This window comes from Cadophora gregata, assembly GCF_030347475.1.
Source record: "Cadophora gregata isolate MNR1 chromosome Unknown scaffold_10, whole genome shotgun sequence".
NCBI lineage: Eukaryota > Fungi > Ascomycota > Leotiomycetes > Helotiales > Ploettnerulaceae > Cadophora > Cadophora gregata.
The window spans coordinates 65,802-84,338 of NW_026695933.1; the positions used below are offsets into that span (position 1 = coordinate 65,802).

Sequence of the window (18,537 nt, forward strand, 5' to 3'; positions counted from 1 at the left end):
CATCCAAGATGGAACAGTTGTCGTCCGTACGCGGAACGCATATATCTGAGCCGAGTCAAGGGCCTCTGGCAAGTTTTTGAACTCTTATTACATGCTCTGTATGAGTGAAAAGTCTGTGTTCATCATCACCGCTTCAGGCGGCGAAAGGAGTTGATGCTCAGGTGAGGTCTGACGTCGCCACAAGATGAATGGGCAGGCTCATCATCATCAGTTCAATCTCGAAAATGATAGTTTCGTTTCTTTGCTTATATCGCAGTAGGATCATATCATCGAACTCGTTTCTGATTCAAAGATCTGAGCAACTCCAAACATGATTTGGGCTTGCACGGCAGCCCATCACTTTTTTGAACTCGCACTGCCCTGGATCAAGCTCTAGGCTGGGACTATGGCAAATCGGACTCGTTATCTCTCATCTAGAATATTTATTGGCGCTAATACTGTTCTCCTCTTATTCTGATCGTACCTGATTTAGATCTAGGAACCTCGATCGAGTTCCTGCATTCGATCTCATATTTCGGTATTGTGTGGTTGACTCACAAGTACGGCTACCGTTCCTCGTACAGTCCAAATATTGGAAACTCCCATGTGCCAGACACCCGTAAGCGGTACAGTGATGTAAGCTCGGCATTTGATTATTACACCATGGAAAGTTAGGACATTATTAAGTGTACGTTGATTTACCTTCTGATACATCAGTGACTCACTTTTCAGGAGGGCCGCTTTCGAGATATATAAGTAGCACTCGTCATGTTGTCATTTCCATTAACGAAACTCTCATCTCCGACATGTTGGAGCAGTTAGATCTCGCTCTACAATTATCGTTTTCTCAAGTCATGTGTTTCTCATGGACTGTACTGTATCCTGAAGTCGTCCACAAACCCCTTGCTTGGCTCAAAGACAGTCTAATGAAGGACCTCTCCCGATGCACGTTCATGACTTCAACGTTCTATCCTATGTGTGATCCAGCGTCGTACTACGCATGTCGATGTAGTCGTAAGTTTCATTAATCCGGCAGAATGTCTATATTGTTCGGGCGGGGTAGGGTCACTCCGTATATTGCCTGCGAGGGATTAGATCCGCCCCTGCTACATCCTCGAGTCAGAGCCTTGTGAAAGGTTTACGCTTGGGGAATGATCGAGATCTGGATAATCTGGATATCATGGAACGAATAGGATGGGGTGAACATGTCACAGTGTTGTAGGTTGTAGAATCTCAAGATTTTCGTGCTCAAAAAACCCTTGAGGAGTGTGTGAAGCAATACATAATACTATTGCCGACTGCATACGCTGATTTCTGACAGTCCAACATCTATCGAGTATTCGGTACCTCGTCATTGCGGTAATTAGTGGGGCCTCGTTACTTCTCGCTACCAGAGGTACTTTCGGTGTCGTCTCCTCATTTCAACGCACTCGACCCAAAGCTTAAGAGGACTACCAGGCTGGCCCTCATAGGCCCGAGATCCAGCCCCCAAAACTCGAATTTTAAACTTTCAGATTGTGCAGCAAATCACAAAGTATCACACTGTACAAATTAAAACTTGCTCGTCAAAAATTACAAGTTTCGAGGTCTGGTTGTCCATCTCCTCGCAAGGCAAGTCGATCTATGCTGGACAAAAAGAGCACCTGACCCACATAGAGCAATGTCGGCGACAGTGCTTCCATTTCCACGTCCCTTCGAAATCTTCCGAGTCTGAGGTTCAGCCGTGATACTTACTCGTCTTGTGCTTGGGTTGGGGTATTACCCGGCACTCGTGCACGAAATAGATTAACTGGTGCAACCCCTGGCACTTGGGAAGTGCAGCATCGAGTTCCCGACTGGATGCTCGCATCAAACGAAACTGGCTGCACTCGTTGCTTCGGCTGGAAAGAATATGGTGGGTGAGTAGTGTCATTCTTTCATTAATGCAAGAGTTTACTGTTATCCAATCAGCGTCTAGATCTGAAGAGCAGTTTCATGGACATCGTGTGGAAATACCCACGGTCCGATAATGGTAGAGGCAAACAGAGTTCAAATCCGATTAAGCTTCTGCCAATTAATTCCATAGTTGGTTATCAAGCGGTGAAGAAGCTTGATCAGAAGTCAAGTCAATTTAGGTAGAATATACTCATCTCATGAGATACTCGGATATGGACGGGGTGATTACAGAACGCCTTGCCTCAGTTTCTTAGCAATACGTCAAAATTGCCAACAGCAGATCTTCAATGAGTGGCGCCAATGCCCCGAAAACCAAACAACTAATTTCCCGTTCATTAACCCAATATGGCATATTTTCTCCACAAACGTTAAATCTGCCGATGCCACCGCATCATGCAGGCAATATGCCGACCCCGCATCATCAACGACATCCCAACCACAGATCAACAAGCACAACCCACCTTCATGAGCAATCAGCTAGGCGATTGAAAACAATGATTTGCACGGCAATATGATCGCCTTCCGGTACCTGTTGAGGCTATTTCGAGTTGACTTAGTTCTGTCCCCTGACTCGCCATGACTTCCCAAACGGAATGTCAGATCATCTGTCTGACGACTTCGCTTGTTTCAGACCATTGACTGAGTGCTGCTTAGATGGACCGTAAATCCTCCGAATCTATATTAGAATGCTGCCTAGTTGGCATATCGATTATCCGAAATTGTCTCTCGACAATGAGCTTTCAATCGGAACTGGTCTCCGTGAACCTGGTGGTATTCGGACGATGGCTGAGCATGCAAGAAGAGTGTCATTTGCTCTTGCACCATATACGAAGTAATGTATAACTTCTCGATGAGCATCTCTCCTTAGCTTCATTTGATCTCATTGAAATTCGACCTATGGGGTGGAAAGTTCTTGGCAAGTGTCTACTGTGTAAATCTAGCTCTGAACCAAGACGAGCAGCGATGATACTGTACACAGCCGAAAAGAACATCAGGTCTGCATGGATCAGTTTGAATTCTACACGCATATGGTGAACAAAATGGAGCATCTTGACTATCAAGCATTGACACAATGGTCCTCCGAAGTTCTGTCTGCAACTTCAATATCATCTAATGTTCGTCTTCGAGGTGAATTTCAGGCATTCACAATGCATGATAGACCTCAAAAGTCGGATTTTTGTTCATTATTTGCCGTCTAACCCCCGAATGAGTTGTCAGGAGGTAGATATGGCTGCTAGCCCAGTCAGGGTCGAAGATTGGAAAACGCGGGGAAGTTTCACCTACCCCTCGAACCCATCTTCGGTCCGCTCTCCCCTTACAGCTGGTCTGGATCCCAGTCGTCCTGGTGATCAATATCTTTCCGCTCCGAAATTCCTAAATCAGAAAGCATACATGATTCGATGGACTTTCTTTCTTCCTCGGTTCACAAACTTTGGCTGGAAATACTTGCAACTATTCCACTTACTGTCCCCCTTTGCAAAGTCACCTGGTTGAATCATTACGCTCTTTGTCTGCCGTATCGCTTTTTCTTTCTACCAATTTCACACAGGCAATATGCAATGAGCGCATAAAAATGTTATGGGTCGATTTTCATTCAGGGTGGATTAAGCGAGAACATCCTGACAGGCGGAGCTTGCAGCATATTGTGTTACTGCTGAGCCGGGAATGCAATATACTTTCTAGCGCGAGCAGATCTCTACGGCTGTAGGTCAGCTCTGCCGTCGAACCGTCTTGTCGCCCGGAGCTCATTCAATGATGATCCATGCCGCGAAACGGATCGACCTCGAGGTGATATATAAACCCCTTCCTTGGGCCACAATATCCTTCCTCATCTGTCATATCGATCCTCAAATCGGCTCATTACTTACTCTGGAATCATGTATCGCAGTTTGGCTCTCGCTTCTTCGCTGGTCGCCGCAGTCGTGCGTGGCCAGCAAGTTGGCACACAACAGACGGAGACGCATCCTAGCATGACCTGGCAGACATGTACCGCTAAAGGAAGCTGCACATCCAAGACTGGAAAGGTCGTCATCGATTCCAACTGGAGATGGGTTCACGACAAGAAGAGTGGAAGCTACACCAATTGCTACGACGGAAATACCTGGAGTTCGGCACTATGCCCTGATAACAAGTCCTGTGCAGCCAATTGCGCCCTCGAGGGTGCTGATTACGCCGCTACATACGGGGCTACTGCCAGTGGCAACTCTTTGAAGCTCACCTTTGTCACCAAGGGATCTTATGCAACCAATATCGGTTCTCGCTTGTACCTCATGGAGACTGATACCTCGTACCAGATGTTCAGTCTGTTAAACAAGGAGTTCTCATTCGATGTTGATCTCTCGAACCTCCCTTGTGGCCTCAATGGAGCCCTTTACTTTGTCTCCATGGACAAGGACGGTGGAATGGCCAAGTACCCCAACAATAAGGCAGGAGCCAAGTATGGTCAGTTCTTTCCCTTCCTTCTCACATCTAAGCTGCGGAGATTCTGTCGTAGTGGGAATTCCGAGACGTGTGATTATGATTTGATAGGTCTGCTTCGCTAACTCTTTGGCTCCAGGTACTGGTTACTGCGATGCTCAATGCCCTCGTGATCTGAAGTTTATCAACGGAGAGGTGAGTGCTTGAACGTGTACTATCAACCAACATCGCTAATCCCTACAGGCAAATGTTGCTGGCTGGAAGCCATCAAGCAACGACCCCAATGCTGGCGTGGGAGACCATGGCTCATGCTGCGCAGAAATGGATGTCTGGGAAGCAAACTCAATCTCGACTGCTTACACCCCTCACACTTGCAATCCAATTACGCAGAGTATCTGCAATGGTGATAGCTGCGGCGGTACTTACTCTGCCGACCGCTACGCAGGGGTATGCGATCCCGATGGATGCGACTTCAACTCTTACCGCATGTAAGTTCTGCTAAAGTTCTCCCCTGCATTTCGCCATAACTTTATCCTTGAAGACCAGAACTAATTATGTTCTGTAAACAGGGGTGACAAAAATTTCTACGGTCCAGGGAAGACCGTCGACACCAAGCAAAAGTTCACAGTTGTCACTCAGTTCATTGGCGATCCTCTCACCGAGATCAAGCGATTCTACGTCCAAAACAACAAGCTCATCCCCAACTCCCAGTCCCTCATTCCCAACGTCACAGGTAACTCTATCACCAACAGCTTCTGCGACGCACAGAAGGCTGCGTTCGGAGATAACTACAAGTTCAAGACTCTTGGTGGCTTGGAGGGCATGGGTAAAGCTCTAAAGGCAGGCATGGTCCTCGTCATGTCCGTGTGGGACGATCACTACGCCAATATGCTTTGGCTCGACTCAACATACCCCATTGACAAAACTGGGGCAGGAGCTGAGCGTGGATCGTGTGCTACCACCTCTGGTGTCCCTGCTGACGTGGAGGCTCAGTCCCCGGGTGCTTCTGTCACCTATTCGAACATCAAGTTCGGACCAATTGGGTCGACCTTTACAGCAACCTAAATGAGGAAGGCATCATTGCTGTGAGATACTTGAAACATCGTTCGAGGAACTCAAACTTGTACATGGGAGGAGGACGGTTAGCGAGCAGATTTTGTTGACGGTGCTTTCGAAACTTCATTCATTTCATGCCTGTTCGAGGTTGGTGGGAGACTCACGATTGGAAGGATGTAAATATGTCAGAAAACAGCTGGAAACACAAGACTGTAGATAAGTTCAAAACATCACTCTCGTTCATATCAAAATTCAAATTCTCGCAAGAAATCTGCCCCACGAATTTCATCAATTCAATTGCTCATGCTAAGGTAGCTCCCGTGTCCTGTCATCGGACCCAATCTCATTGTCGCAGAAAGAAAATCCGGCTGATATTTGCCACCCAATAGCAGGCTCTCAGGATTTCAAGGCCTGGTGAAGCCCAAATGGTCAACGCTCAACCATCAGCTAATAAAATCCCTCCAACAAGCCACTAAAGAAAGCATCCGAAGTCTTCTTGTCCCAACTCAAGTTATGAATCAACACGCCAGCCGGACCCTGTTCCTTCCAAGCCTCAATCGCAGCAATGGTCGTGGTTCTGATCTCATTGCCCGAATCATGTGGTTGATTCATTTCGTGGGATATTTCGAGGTAGGTTTCCAGCAAGGCTCCCATGGTCGCACCCATGACCTGTGCATAAGCGTGTACGTCCCGGTACTCGGGGCTTGTGTCGTTGGATCGGAGGTCGAAGAATATGCTAAGTGGGAGGGATTTAAGGCAGGTAGCTTGTGCGCCTAAGAGGTCGCCCCAACCAAAAGACTTTCGCTGGAGCTGGTGTGACGTTAGTACCATTTGCTAAGACATTGGAGAGTATGCTGCCTGCCTTGATAGTAGGGTCAAACAGCGGATTTCCTCGTCCCGCAATCGTGACCGCAGCTTTTAAGTAGGATTCGATCATCGCGCGACTGTGTCCTTGGATGAGTAGCTGCTTGACGATGAGTTGGCCCATTCGAACACCAACGGTTGGATACGCTCCGATTGGGATACGGGACTTGAAGTCGCGGATGGAGTTTCCCAATAGGCTATCAAGCAAGGCTTCTACATCGCTTGAAGTATTGCCATAAGTCTCCATGACCTTCTGAGCAAAGTTAAAATGGTGAACCTCGGCGCCTATGCAAGTGGAATGAGCATATCAACTAACCTTCAATTGGACACGCGTGACTGCCTCGATGAGCTTTCCTGCTTTCTCCTGAGAGAATACTTCTTGATGGTGCGGCAAGTGGAGATCCTGGAAGATTGTCATTTAGATGAATGATTGCTCGGTAAGACCAAGGTGCACTTACAGGAGTGGTAAACAGTACGAAGAGGATAGGGCCCTCCATCTTGGATCTGCAATGCTGACGAGATTTAGATTAACAGCTCTTGGGCCAGGGCGACACTTCTATATATCCTGAGCTGCGGAAGTGACTCACATCATTTACGACACACGACAATTATTCCGGAGACTATTTCACGCGTCTCTGCAGCTTCTGTCTCATGGTCCCCAAAAGCTTCTTTGTCCTGCTGTCCCATCATGAAGCTGCGCCAAAGGAACCATGCCCCGAACACCCGTGATAGTCCTGCATAGAGAGTTGAAGAACGAATCAGAAATTAGGAGTTTCATGCAGACGTGTATGCAGAGGGCCGGGAAACAACGCCCTTTCGGAGGGGAATGCGCATTCAGAGGCGAACGGAAAGCCCAAGACGGACAACCCCCACAACTAGGATAAAGATTATCAAATGGTGTCAGAAGCGGTCAGAACCTTCCCATCACTTTGGAATCTCCAATTCGATTTGCGACAATGTCCCTAAGCATGCCTTAAACTTAAAGGGGAACCAAAAGCAGGGGCAGGGATGAGTAAACAAACGCCGTCCACTAAGCGAGATGTTCATGTTCTTGGTATGCTGGCACATGGAGACCGGTTCGTTGGTCTAGCTGCAAGTCCAGCCTAATTCCACCCCGAGAGATGTCTCAGTCAGTGTTTTCAGGGATCATCAATTGGCTGCTGAAAGGGCGGTGCAGGCCAGAATGGCTGCCTGCATGGGAGCTCCAATGGACGGGCCACGGGAGCTGGATCGCGGAAGTTGGAAATCTCAAAAAAGTAGTAGGACTCAAGGTCCAATAAATCAAGGCACCAGAGAGATGTATCACTTGGATTCCGGATGCTGGAATCATATGGCTCCTTGAGATGACTGCTTGAATCAAATTCGGTTGAAGTTGTCTTGGTGTCTTACCGGGAGCCCCGTTTGTAGACGTTTCGTTTGCAACCTAGGGCTCGACGAGCCATTTCAGCAACATCCCACCACCAATGCAATATCCCTACGAAGTATTTGACCGCCCACTGGTTATCCTCATTCTCACCGACATTGTACATATTCCGTCGTCCATACCTCTCCACTTGAGGTGCCTGAACATGCCCACCACTCCATCCTCTCGTCCTCACACTTCTTTGTTCCAATGACTCAAGTTTCTGTACCCAGAGCTCATCCGCACTGTCTCGGCCAGAACACATACTTCCCCATGTCTGTCTCACCCTGTACCCATCCACCAGCGGCCAGCAAGAGAATTGCGACACCCACACTCTTCTGCAATCCAGGCTCCATCAAGCCAAACGCCTACGGCTTTGCGATCCCTCATCACCCTGTCGTGACAGCAGCGCTGAATCCAACAATGAACTATTGAATAGGTGTCAGTATTTGCAGCTATCAAACATAAGGTTCCCAACCTTTTCCTTCTCAGTCATTCCCCCAACGTCAGCTTCACATGATGAATACCCACTTCTCCAAATTTCCATTATTGGAGGTGCGGTGGCACCGATGAATTTGCCAATCTCTTGTTCTGGTCAGTGACAAACCATCCTGGGACCACATTCTCGCTAATCCGCAGCTTTTCGGATTTGTGTTCTAACGCTGAGCTCTCAAGTGGCAGATCCGGAACCAGTAGATGTCTGGCGGTTATCCGACTTTCTAACCCGCTGAACATCAATATATCAGCACTCGACATTCGCAGCATCTCGATGTCGGTATTTCGGTTCTCCAGCCTGGTATTACCCAGGTATACCTGCTTGGAGGGACACCACGAGTCAGATATCTAGTTTTTCGGGTTGATAGATGCAAGTCTCCCTCTCCTCTATCTCCATCTCTGCCTCATCTCTCTCCGACCTCTTCAAATGATGACACAACTAGAGGTTCTGACCTGCATTACTCTGCAGCATGAAGTTCAAACACAGAGTTCTCTATTCCGAATATACCTCCCACCCCTCTCCTCCCGCCCTCCGCTGTCACATTCACGTTGTGTTCAATCCGACCTCGTGCTAATGCACTCCTCCCACGCAGCCCCACGCAGCGCCGCCATGCTTAGGATGAAAGAAACACATCACGGGCAGGCAAGTCCATTCAATTTCTTTCGCACACAGAAACACAATCTTTTCCTTAATTAAATGGATATGATGACAAAACTCCTCCGCAACCATTCGATGCTAGGACGCATATGAGAAGACAACGTCTCTATCTCGATCTGATGCCACTTTATTTTCTCCCCAAATTTCAGCTCCATTTCTGTATTCTTCTGTGGATATTGGCTGTTACGGACAATTCAACACGCCAGGCCTCTCGCGCGCTTCCTGTTGGCGGTTGATTGCAAACAATGATATACGCAAGGTGAGTCTCTCTTCCAAATCAGTCCATGCAGACCGTGGATTTCCTTCACTCCTCTCATGATGATTTCGCAAAACTTCCGCAAGCTTTTCGTCGATATGCTGTTTGGCGTAGATGAGAAACTTCAAATCTTGATTCTGATCTTCTATGTCTATGTCGAGCCAATGGCCCATACCTTCCGTCATTGCTGTGGTATCTGCACTGACCTCAACCCAAACCATCCAGGAGCCCCGACCTCCGTCTCGGAAATCCCTCATGGCGAGTGGAGCAGCGGAGGGAAAAAAAACCGATGATCCAAACTTCTGTACGTTCTCGTCCCATCTGTGCGAAGCCCGTAAGTTTGCATTCTCCTCCATGAATGATGAGTGATGAAAATGATGCACAATCTCTGATCTACATGTTGTAGTGTAGGATGTGGACACCAAACTTGGTGATGAACTCTGACCCTCTCCACTGTGTCCCCTTCCGAGTTTCTTCTCTGCCGGTCATCCAAAGCACAAAGCTTACAGACAACCCCCAAGCAGATCTCCCTTCCAAATCACCTCATACTTGCTGGGCTATTATAAAGGGAGTTCGGTCTTCTGTGGAGAATTGAATGGGCGGAAGGGAGTCGGGACAGGGAGAGGAGAAAACGGGTTGGATTGGAAGGGAAGGAATGGGATGAGGGCGTATTGGCGGTTTGTCTGTTTCTGTGTCTTCTGAGATGGGTTCTGTGTCAGACACGAGGTCGTGGATTGCGTTGATGGGAGACACAGGATAAGAAATAATGATATATGGGAGCCATGCACTTGCATACTATGACCATAGTGCTGATTGTTGCCCATCCGTCTGAGTCCATCTGTCTGCCCACTTGAACAGGCGGTTCGCATTGGAATGAACCGCAATGAATGCAAAACGCCGACTGCGCCACCATCAAGACACAACTTTGTACCTCACCAACCTCATGTCCAATCTCGACCCCAACCCCGCCTCCTGTATCACCAGTATCAAGGCACAAACATCAACTCAACGTGTTGGACGTCATTCACATATGATACAATTCCAGCCCCTCCCCATCTATACCTCCTCGATGTCTATGCCCCCTTCCTCCCCCGACCCTTCATCATGCGTCCACCATCATCCATCTAGTGCTTCTCAACAGGAGCCTTTCCAGCATTTGGGTTGCGAGGATCATTCTTGAACTCGACGCCTACAATTCCCTATCAGCAATGTACCCTTCCGCAGCCAATTGACACTACTTACTGTTCATCATCGCCGTCTGGGCGGAGTTGATTCCGTACAGGATGATCAGACCTGCACAGCACAAGATGTCGTGTTAGCACTCATTCCATCCGCACACTATCACGCATCACCCATCCCATCTCTGATCCATTCCCCAGCATCGCCGACAATCGATCAAGGTCCTTCCGGGTGTATAGCAAGCAGGGAAAGCATACCAGCAGCGTAGAAAGGAGCCATTGGGCGCGCTGTAGAATTCTTCATTAGCACTCTACTCGATCTGCGGAGACACGGAGAAGCCATTGAACGTACCGACTGGCGCAGGGAACTTCTTTCCGAGGAGACCTGGCATTGTGTGTGTTTGTGCGGGTTGTTATGAGAGGTTGGAGTGGGTGAGTTGAAGATGTGGTGATGGGTGCAGCGGGTGTTGAGCGTCGAAGCCGAGCTTGATTGCTGCAGAGCCCCATTTGAGGCGCTAGGCTGGATTTAATGTAGCGCGCAAGTCATGTGATATTGAGCTTCGATGTCAAAATGGTTTAGCTTTAGATTCGGGAGCCAGTCTGTTTCTTGCCTAGCTCACTATCAAGTCAACAAGCTGCCCCTTGTCCTGGAGTCGCAGAGCCAATCCCATTCGATGCATCCACATCCACACCACGCCAAATCCATCCCCAAACACTGTCACAGCTTCAAAGTGCGGGGTGAGCAGCAGAACTGATGCTGTTGACCAATAGATTCTCTCCATTTGATTGACTGCTGTTCTTAGTCTCTCTCGTGTGCTCAGCTTCCTTTCCCCGCGACCTACTCTCCCCTCTCTCTTCTTCTCAATATACTCTATATTGAGATCACTGCAGCTTCATTGTTGTCACTTGAGACATCGACACTGTTTCGTACCGGAAGATCCCCCAGACCCCGGCTCGCTACGTCAGGACGGCAAGCCAAGGTTGCATCACAGACCAGACGCAAAGAAGCGCAGCGCAATCAGCCGATACAGAGCTTCCCCCGTCAAAAGCAAGGTCGAGGACATTCAACAGAGCTCTATATTTTGACCCGAACCGAAATACTATCACTTTGTTTCTTTACAAAGTCGGAAACAACAAAACAATCAACCAAATACCGCACGATGTTCACCCGCCGTTTTGTCAAGAGCTCCAAGCTCACCTCACCCAGCACCCTCCTCCGATCATTCACCAGCACAACCTCCCTCTCTCGATCCCCCGCCCTCTCAGATATCAATTCTGAAGGCGCTGCATCCTTCGACGCAAAGCAGAAGCAGTTCCGGGAGAAACTAGCTGAGCTGAGCAAGCGGAAAGAACCAAGTCAGTACACCGAAGATTAACCCCCTTCCCTCCATCTCATTATAGTGTTCAATCCGTGCCTGCGGCATTTCCTCCCACTGTTCCGCGCGTGAGCAATGCGTGGCTCGTGTATTCTCCTCCAGATGTCGATGTTACTATTAACTCTACTACAACGTCTTCATTTAATTCTAAACTCACGTCGTGGTTGAAAGAACCAATCAAAGAACAAGGCTGACGAGATGGTGTTGCTTCTACAGGTACTGCGCAAGATGAACACGACAATACGAAGAAGGGCAAGCTGAGCAGCTTGATCTATGGCACAAAGGAGGGACGGGAGATGGATCGCGAGATCGAGCATTCGTTCAGTCAGGTTCTGGCGAGAGGAAAGTATGTTCATTCGATTGTCTTTCATCAGGTCAAGCCGGACAAGGTGGATGAGTACGTAGAGCTGGTTGGCAAATGGTATCCGAAGATGGCGGGCATGGAGCAGAACAAGGTGCATCTTGTAGGAAGCTGGAGGACTGAGGTCGGGGATTGTGATACTTTTGGTACGTCTACCCTGTTTCTGTCTCAATCCCAATTCCGACCCTCAATTGAAGTGTTCGTCAATTAACCAACCAATCCAGTCCATATCTGGGAATACCAACGCTACCACGGCTACCACGACTCCCTCCACTCCATCGCCAACCACCCCGACTTTCCCGCCTTTGACAAGAAGCTCAAATCTCTCATAACATCCAAAAACACCTCCCTCATGCAAGAATTCTCCTTCTGGCCCACCACCGCGCCACGAGCACTAGGCGGCGTCTTCGAGCTCCGCTCCTACACACTGCACCCCGGCAACCTGCTTGAATGGGAGACGCACTGGCGACGAGGCCTGAAGGCGCGTAGGGAGGTCATGGAAGGTGTGGGAGCGTGGTTCGTGCAGATCGGTGAGCTGAATACAGTGCATCATCTTTGGCAATTTGCGGATCTGGAGGAGAGGAAGGTGAGGAGGGAGAAGAGTTGGAATGTGGAGGGGTGGGGAGATACCGTGCATAAGACTGTGCCGTTGATTCAGAGTATGAAGAGTAGGATTTTGATTCCGATGCCGTGGAGTCCGGTTGCTTGATTGGGTTTACTTGTCAAGCTAGATATTTGGAGATCAGGTCGATGCGAGAGGTAGGCGAGCGAGCGGATGAGAGAGCTAGATGGAGACAGGAAGATGAGAGACGTATGCTGTATATGGATGTTTGGACGTGGAGGCGAGAACCACCAATTGCTGAGCTAGATGGCCGGCCAATACCAATTTTCTTTGTAATCGATCGCTCGGTGGATGGAAGCGAATAGGCGTTTTCTCAGGATGTGCAATACGTAGATTTATAGCTTGTTAGCTTTTCCGGTTATCATCAGCAAAAACATTTAAGCGCAGATAACGAGTAACTTCCTACATCCGTATGTCTACTATCTTAACTCTAGACGTGACTGCATAACTACTCTGCTATACTCCAAGCATTCACAGTTTTAATTAAGGTATCCTTGTAGCTATACTCATTTGATTAGTACTCTTCTTTCTAAAAGTCCGACGAGCGTACTGACGTAGAGCCAACCAAGATCAAGCTGTGAGCTCGTCCGTCATACTGAACGAGATAATTGAGGTTGAGAGGGTCGAAGCACTGGTCAATTGGGTCGCACTGGATACGTGGGACCGATCGCCAGGAGCTTGAAGGCTCACTACGAGATCGACACGAAAGAGATAGATGGTGGACAAGTAGGAAGCCAGGCTCTCCGAAAAGCTTGCGTGAGTTTGAGGGGGGAAAGAAGCGACTGTCCTGGTATAATTTCTTCAAGCCGGCCTACCTTCCTTTCCGTTGGTACCACATCCATTTGCAACATCCGTCGTGATTGCGCGTTTAGATCCCTCTGTCATCTCTTCCTTCACGTTATATATTCTTGGTCAGCCTCCATCCCATGGCATCAGAGGGAAAGGCCCCATACAAGGCACCAGTACCAGTCCTCGAACCAGGATGCTTTGCGCAGACCTGGGAACGCAAATACTACCGCCTCGGAAACGTATGTATAAAGCGGAGTCTCCGACCACGAGAATTCCAAACCGATATCAACGGACAACTATATATACCTCGTGTCGGCAACGAGCGACTCATCAACGAAGCGGCAGCTCTGAGGTTCGTTCGGGAACTCACCGATATCCCAGTCCCTTCTTTGATTTGCGATTTCCGGGATGATGACAGTCACTATGTTATCATGGAGTGGGTGGAGGGTGTAAGCATGAAGGATGTTCCACGGGAGAAAATGCCACAGGTTCATGCTGAACTTAGGGAGCACTTGAGGACGCTTCATGCTTTGAAGTCTAGAAAGCTGGGAGGGCCTACTGGGATCGTTATTCCTCCATACCGAGTCTCAAAAGTGACGACGAACGATATATGGACTCTCAAAGATTCTGCTGTAGAGGAATATGAATTTTGCCACAATGATCTGTCTCAACAGAACGTTATCGTTGATCCGGAAACGTTCAAGATCAGGGCTATTATCGATTGGGAATATGCAGGGTTCTTTCCGGGGAATTTTGAGAAGCATATTTTCCTCAGAACAGGTCACTCTGATATCATGGAAGGGGAAGTTGATGACAGGTTGGATCTTTTGAAGTTCCTTGAGTCACAGAGGATTCCGGTGGGTTCATATTCCAGTGACTCTTTCATACTGGACTAACATATTTAGCACAGTCCCAAATCTGACGGAACCAGAATTGTTTCGGGCGAGGGTTCAAAGAAATGCATTGAGCAATGAACTCAGTTGTGAGGAAACATGAAGTTGGATACGGTCTGAATTGCGTGTCTGAAAAGCAGTACCGCCTAAACAACGGTTAGTGCACGAAGAAGAGGATTAGGGTTACATCCAGCGCCCATTACTACGCTCAACTGGATCCTCATTGTTGACTCGTTAAGCGAGACGAGCATACAAACAGCTGTTGCATGTCTCCTCGCATATCTCCTCACCCATCTGGAGTTCTAGATTTGCTCATAAAAGACAGAATCACTATTTCTGTCCACAACTCACTACACCTTTCTCCCACCTTGCAAGACTTCAGCCCTACTCCTCCTCCTCCCCCTCAACACCCATCACCGCCCTCAGCGCCTCCCTCATCCCTCCCACACCCCGTTCCAGCGCCCCGAGTTTCGCACCCAAGCTTAATAGGCTCGGATCCGCACTACTCTCCACCACGACCTTCTCCTTAACCCTCACCTCCTCCCCCCTAAACATATACACCCCATCCATCTCATCGTGTTCCAAGCGTCTCTGTGCACCAATCGCATGCGCAAAGCGCGAGCCCAGATGTGAGGCGTTGATAGCTGGTTCGAGGACGCGGAGTGTGAGGAGCAGGGAGGTGGATGAGGGGGTGAGTGTCAGACTTAGAGAGGGGGGAAGAGGGGGGTTGAAGTGTAGAGGGGAGGTGGGTGTGTGTGCCCAATCTAAGCCAGTCGAGTCCCCGGCTGTTGATGCTGAAGCTAGGGCTGTGGGAGTATTGACACCGGTATTGCCGTGGCTGTGAGGAGGACTATGTGTGGGGATTACGGTGCCGTGTTCTGGGTCTGGGGCTTCGAGGACGGCGGGCCGGGTTATGAGGAGGGCTTCGCGGAGGATGGAGTGTAGGAGGAGGAGCTGGGAGGAGATGAAGGGGGCGGAGTGGCGGTCGCCGGTCCAGCGGGTGATGTCTATGCAGTCGAGGGATTGATTGAGGAGGGTACGTAGGTGGGAGAGGGTTGGGAGGGGAAGGGGATTTGTGGGTTGGAGGGTGAGGTCGATATGGGGGAGGGTTTTGAGGCGGAGGTGGAGGGTCTGTTGGGGCTTTGTTAGCTGAATGTATACGATTCCTACAGGTGTAACATGGAGGAGTATGAAGCAAAAGTAAAGAACTCCCAGTAAAAGCATATAGAGAGGAGAAATAAAAACATACCCCTCTAACAACTGCATCCCCAACCCTCGTAACATGCCCTTTCACATTCTCACTCCTAGGGCTACTCATCACAAGTGTAGAGCCCGGCTCTATAGGCGCAAGTAGTGCATAGCAATCTTCTAGGCCAGATTTGAGAGAGGCGAGTGTCTCTTGAAGGGAGTCAAGGAGCCAGGCGAGTTCACGGGCCTGGTTGGACGAGTTGTGTTAGTCTTGCTTAATCTGGTGAGGTGGCCTGGAAGCTTTGAGTGGGAGACTGGGCAAACATACGGTTGAGGCATCTTCTTCTCTTTTCAGTTCTTCGGGAGGGAGATACGGCCTGACTGTTGTAGACATATTGTTATGGAATTGAGTTGCAGTGTAATATGGCAACTGTGATGTTGACTGCTGTGGTGGGATGAAGCTCATGATAGCTTGGATTCTGCCATTTCTCACCGCCCGTGATTGTCCCAAAAAGTCGCGAAGCTTCAAGCGCGTCATGCCATTGCACGACACGGCCTACTCTTCTTCGCACATACAACCAGAGGACTACCATTCCACAGGTCAGATATACATTAAAAATGGCCAAAGAACCTCCAGTACCTACCGGACCCGCAGCATCAGAATCCTCTACCAAATCCCAACATAACAAACTACCCCTCCTCACAAAAAGTACATCCTTCCTTGCCCCTCCCCCTCTTTCACTTTCCCCATGCTAACACATAACTAACCACAGACCAAAAAATCTCCAAACGCCCTCTCCTCCACGCGCCCGTCTCCTCGCCCCGAACCTCCTCCTCCACCCAGAAAATAATCTACGTCTCCGCCTCCTCACCATTCATCAGCGTCGTCAAACGCGTACGAACCTACCTCGATGCCATTGAATCGCGGTCTGCTGGAAAATTGAGCTTGGAGGGAGGAGATGGGAAACTTTTGAAGGGAATTGAGAAGGGCGTGAATAGCGGGGGTGGGATCGGAGAGGGAAAGGGGAAGAGAGATGAAGAGGTGGTGATTAAGGGGACAGGGAAGGCGATTGAGAAGGTTGTTAGGTTGGCGGCTTGGTGGCAGGGGCAGAGTGATGTGAGGGTTGTGGTGAGGACGGGGACTGTAGGGGCTGTGGATGATATTATTGAGAGCGGGGAGGGCGGTGATGGTGAAGGCTTTGCGGAAGAGAGTCGAGTGAGGAGAGTCAGTTGTCTGGAGGTTGGGATTAGGTTGCGGTGAAGACGAAGGATTGTTTGATGAAGTACTTGTGGGATTTATATTTCGGTCAATATTGAGGTCGATGGATCTATGCTGGATGTTGAAGGAGAAGTCGATGCAAGAAGAACCAGCTGGAGGAGCAGAGAGCACGCCTGCGTTGGATGAAGGGGGGAAAGAGATACCCAGAGAACCAGGAGAAGGAGGACATGGAAGACGGGCCGCGCTTGAGCTGGAAGGTCCACGACAGAAATCATCTCCTGGGTCATAGCTCGAGATTGAGAGCCACCCAGGTGCAATTGATCAGGCTCAATGCAACATCAACCAAGACTCAAGTCACCTAAGCGTTGTAGTCAACATATCCTCCATACTCTCTATCACCATGCCGATTCTTAGACCTTTGGTGAGAGTTGAAATGGTACAGAGGTGGAAGAACATGTCGACTAGTTTCAAAAGTCACCATTCAGTTGCTGGCCATCACTTTACAAATGCTGAAAGCTTATTTTCACGCACAGAATCAAACATAACACAGCGTACACCAGACGGTTTAATGATCATTCATTCATTGAATTTACGGCACTGCATCTTGTTTGAAGAAACAACCATCTCTCAAGCATCTCTCGCTCAGTTCTGTCATACAACGCATGAAATCCTGGAAAGCAAAGTCCAAATGTCTGTGCCGATATAGCGCGCGTGCCCCAGTTTATGCCCATCAGATTCTTCTTGCTGCTTGAAGGCCATACTTAGTTGACAGAACCTCGGGGCCATTTTTCTTGATATACCTGGGCTTGTGGCCACTGAGACCAGCCTGAGGCTTGCGGGTTCGTCAAAATTCTTGGAGAAGGTCGGGATGGAGCCCGAAGCAACCATTAATACGATGGCCGTATTTGCCGCAGTGATCGCAGTAGTTCCCCTTTTCTTCCTCCCGATGAGTAATATGACAGTATCTCTCGGTGTGTCCAGGCTTACTGCAGGTAATACAGAACTTCGATTTCTTCTCCCAAGGCTTGGTGTTGGCCGCTGAACGACGATCGAGATGTGCGTACCTGCCAGGGTCGTTGAGACCTGTCTCCTCTTTAACATCAACCTTCCCACACTCTCTGTCGATATGGCCGAGTTCTTTGCATGTGAAACATCGCGGGATGGAAGGATATTTCTTGGACGAAGCCACCGCAGCGGACTCAGCCTTCTTGATCATTGCAATCGCTTGCTTGACTTGCTCCGCTTCTCTTTCCTGTTCCGCTTCCTCTTCTGCCATACTCTGCCAAAGCTTCTTGACGATGTACTCTCCCATCTGCTTCCAAGCCTCGTGCATCGGCGTATTGGTATAGAGGCATCTGGTTATATCACCACGTCTCCAGCGCTCAAGCTCGACACCCACCATCTGAACTGCAACGGCAAACTCATTCATATCAATCCTAAGCATGTTGTCCATACAAGCTTCAACATTGATCTCCTGGTCAATCTCTACGATCTTGGCTCGCTGTTCCTTGATGACTAGGATTTTTGTCAGCTGAACTCCATCAGTAGAGATATAATTGAACATACCGGCGTCGATGTTCCCGAGCTGAGTGATTCCTCTACCCTCACCATCCTCGGAATCATATTCCCAGTCTCCAAAATGGTCGTCCGGTGGAACCATGCCTCCTTGCTGAACAATGTGGACCTTAGCCGCGACCTTGGCCCTCTCCATGTCTTTGATGGTTTCCTCAGCATCCAAAGTCGCGCTTCTCAATCTACCAATGCGTTGGCTCAACTGCATTCTGAAGTAGGTGAGTTCATCGAGAAGATCGCTCGTACACATCATCGCATCGGCCATGGCATCGGAGG

General features: G+C 49.1%; 9 protein-coding genes across 10 annotated transcripts; 4 read left to right on the forward strand and 5 right to left on the reverse strand.

The window, feature by feature from the left end:
• Positions 1 to 3,791: 3,791 nt before the first annotated feature.
• On the forward strand, positions 3,792 to 5,397 carry ONS95_001377 (uncharacterized protein; the record flags this gene model as incomplete). Its single annotated transcript, XM_058494573.1, has 4 exons — positions 3,792 to 4,356; positions 4,472 to 4,527; positions 4,576 to 4,820; positions 4,902 to 5,397. The coding sequence occupies 4 exons, from the start codon at positions 3,792 to 3,794 to the stop codon at positions 5,395 to 5,397; spliced, it is 1,362 nt and encodes a 453-aa protein (XP_058354880.1).
• Positions 5,398 to 5,664: 267 nt separating this feature from the next.
• On the reverse strand, positions 5,665 to 6,765 carry ONS95_001378 (uncharacterized protein). 2 transcript variants are annotated; one of them, XM_058494575.1, is made up of 4 exons: positions 6,711 to 6,765; positions 6,569 to 6,655; positions 6,251 to 6,505; positions 5,665 to 6,198 (listed from the first exon to the last, which is right to left on the reverse strand). In XM_058494575.1, exons 1-4 carry the CDS (start codon positions 6,747 to 6,749, stop codon positions 5,836 to 5,838), a joined length of 744 nt encoding a protein of 247 aa, XP_058354882.1. In that variant the 5' UTR covers positions 6,750 to 6,765; the 3' UTR covers positions 5,665 to 5,835. The 2 variants fall into 2 exon arrangements, with proteins under 2 accessions (XP_058354882.1, XP_058354881.1); XM_058494574.1 differs by having other exon boundaries at positions 6,251 to 6,717.
• A 2,225-nt stretch (positions 6,766 to 8,990) lies between these two features.
• On the reverse strand, positions 8,991 to 9,419 carry ONS95_001379 (uncharacterized protein; the record flags this gene model as incomplete). The annotated part of the gene is made up of 1 exon (XM_058494576.1): positions 8,991 to 9,419. One exon carries the CDS (start codon positions 9,417 to 9,419, stop codon positions 8,991 to 8,993), a length of 429 nt encoding a protein of 142 aa, XP_058354883.1.
• Positions 9,420 to 10,187: 768 nt separating this feature from the next.
• On the reverse strand, positions 10,188 to 10,633 carry ONS95_001380 (uncharacterized protein; the record flags this gene model as incomplete). The annotated part of the gene is made up of 4 exons (XM_058494577.1): positions 10,188 to 10,252; positions 10,306 to 10,356; positions 10,500 to 10,529; positions 10,594 to 10,633. The coding sequence occupies 4 exons, from the start codon at positions 10,631 to 10,633 to the stop codon at positions 10,188 to 10,190; spliced, it is 186 nt and encodes a 61-aa protein (XP_058354884.1).
• A 248-nt stretch (positions 10,634 to 10,881) lies between these two features.
• Positions 10,882 to 12,687, forward strand: ONS95_001381 (uncharacterized protein; the record flags this gene model as incomplete). Its single annotated transcript, XM_058494578.1, has 2 exons — positions 10,882 to 12,124; positions 12,203 to 12,687. The coding sequence occupies exons 1-2, from the start codon at positions 11,914 to 11,916 to the stop codon at positions 12,685 to 12,687; spliced, it is 696 nt and encodes a 231-aa protein (XP_058354885.1). The 5' UTR covers positions 10,882 to 11,913.
• Positions 12,688 to 13,526: 839 nt separating this feature from the next.
• On the forward strand, positions 13,527 to 14,363 carry ONS95_001382 (uncharacterized protein; the record flags this gene model as incomplete). Its single annotated transcript, XM_058494579.1, has 2 exons — positions 13,527 to 14,246; positions 14,295 to 14,363. 2 exons carry the CDS (start codon positions 13,527 to 13,529, stop codon positions 14,361 to 14,363), a joined length of 789 nt encoding a protein of 262 aa, XP_058354886.1.
• A 303-nt stretch (positions 14,364 to 14,666) lies between these two features.
• Positions 14,667 to 15,864, reverse strand: ONS95_001383 (uncharacterized protein; the record flags this gene model as incomplete). Its single annotated transcript, XM_058494580.1, has 3 exons — positions 14,667 to 15,413; positions 15,532 to 15,717; positions 15,799 to 15,864. The coding sequence occupies 3 exons, from the start codon at positions 15,862 to 15,864 to the stop codon at positions 14,667 to 14,669; spliced, it is 999 nt and encodes a 332-aa protein (XP_058354887.1).
• A 179-nt stretch (positions 15,865 to 16,043) lies between these two features.
• Positions 16,044 to 16,731, forward strand: ONS95_001384 (uncharacterized protein; the record flags this gene model as incomplete). Its single annotated transcript, XM_058494581.1, has 2 exons — positions 16,044 to 16,179; positions 16,244 to 16,731. Exons 1-2 carry the CDS (start codon positions 16,089 to 16,091, stop codon positions 16,729 to 16,731), a joined length of 579 nt encoding a protein of 192 aa, XP_058354888.1. The 5' UTR covers positions 16,044 to 16,088.
• An 802-nt stretch (positions 16,732 to 17,533) lies between these two features.
• ONS95_001385 (uncharacterized protein) lies at positions 17,534 to 18,526 on the reverse strand (the record flags this gene model as incomplete). The annotated part of the gene is made up of 1 exon (XM_058494582.1): positions 17,534 to 18,526. The coding sequence occupies one exon, from the start codon at positions 18,524 to 18,526 to the stop codon at positions 17,534 to 17,536; it is 993 nt and encodes a 330-aa protein (XP_058354889.1).
• Positions 18,527 to 18,537: the final 11 nt, after the last annotated feature.

What these genes read in the sequence shown, in the direction of transcription:
- ONS95_001378 (XM_058494575.1), bottom strand. Translation starts at nt 6,749, where the DNA reads ATGGAGGGCCCTATCCTCTTCGTACTGTTTACCACTCCT. An exon ending in TCGTACTGTTTACCACTCCT is followed by an intron (nt 6,656 to 6,710) that starts GTAAGTGCACCT and finishes ACAATCTTCCAG; the next exon opens with GATCTCCACTTGCCGCACCA. An exon ending in TCACGCGTGTCCAATTGAAG is followed by an intron (nt 6,506 to 6,568) that starts GTTAGTTGATAT and finishes AACTTTGCTCAG; the next exon opens with AAGGTCATGGAGACTTATGG.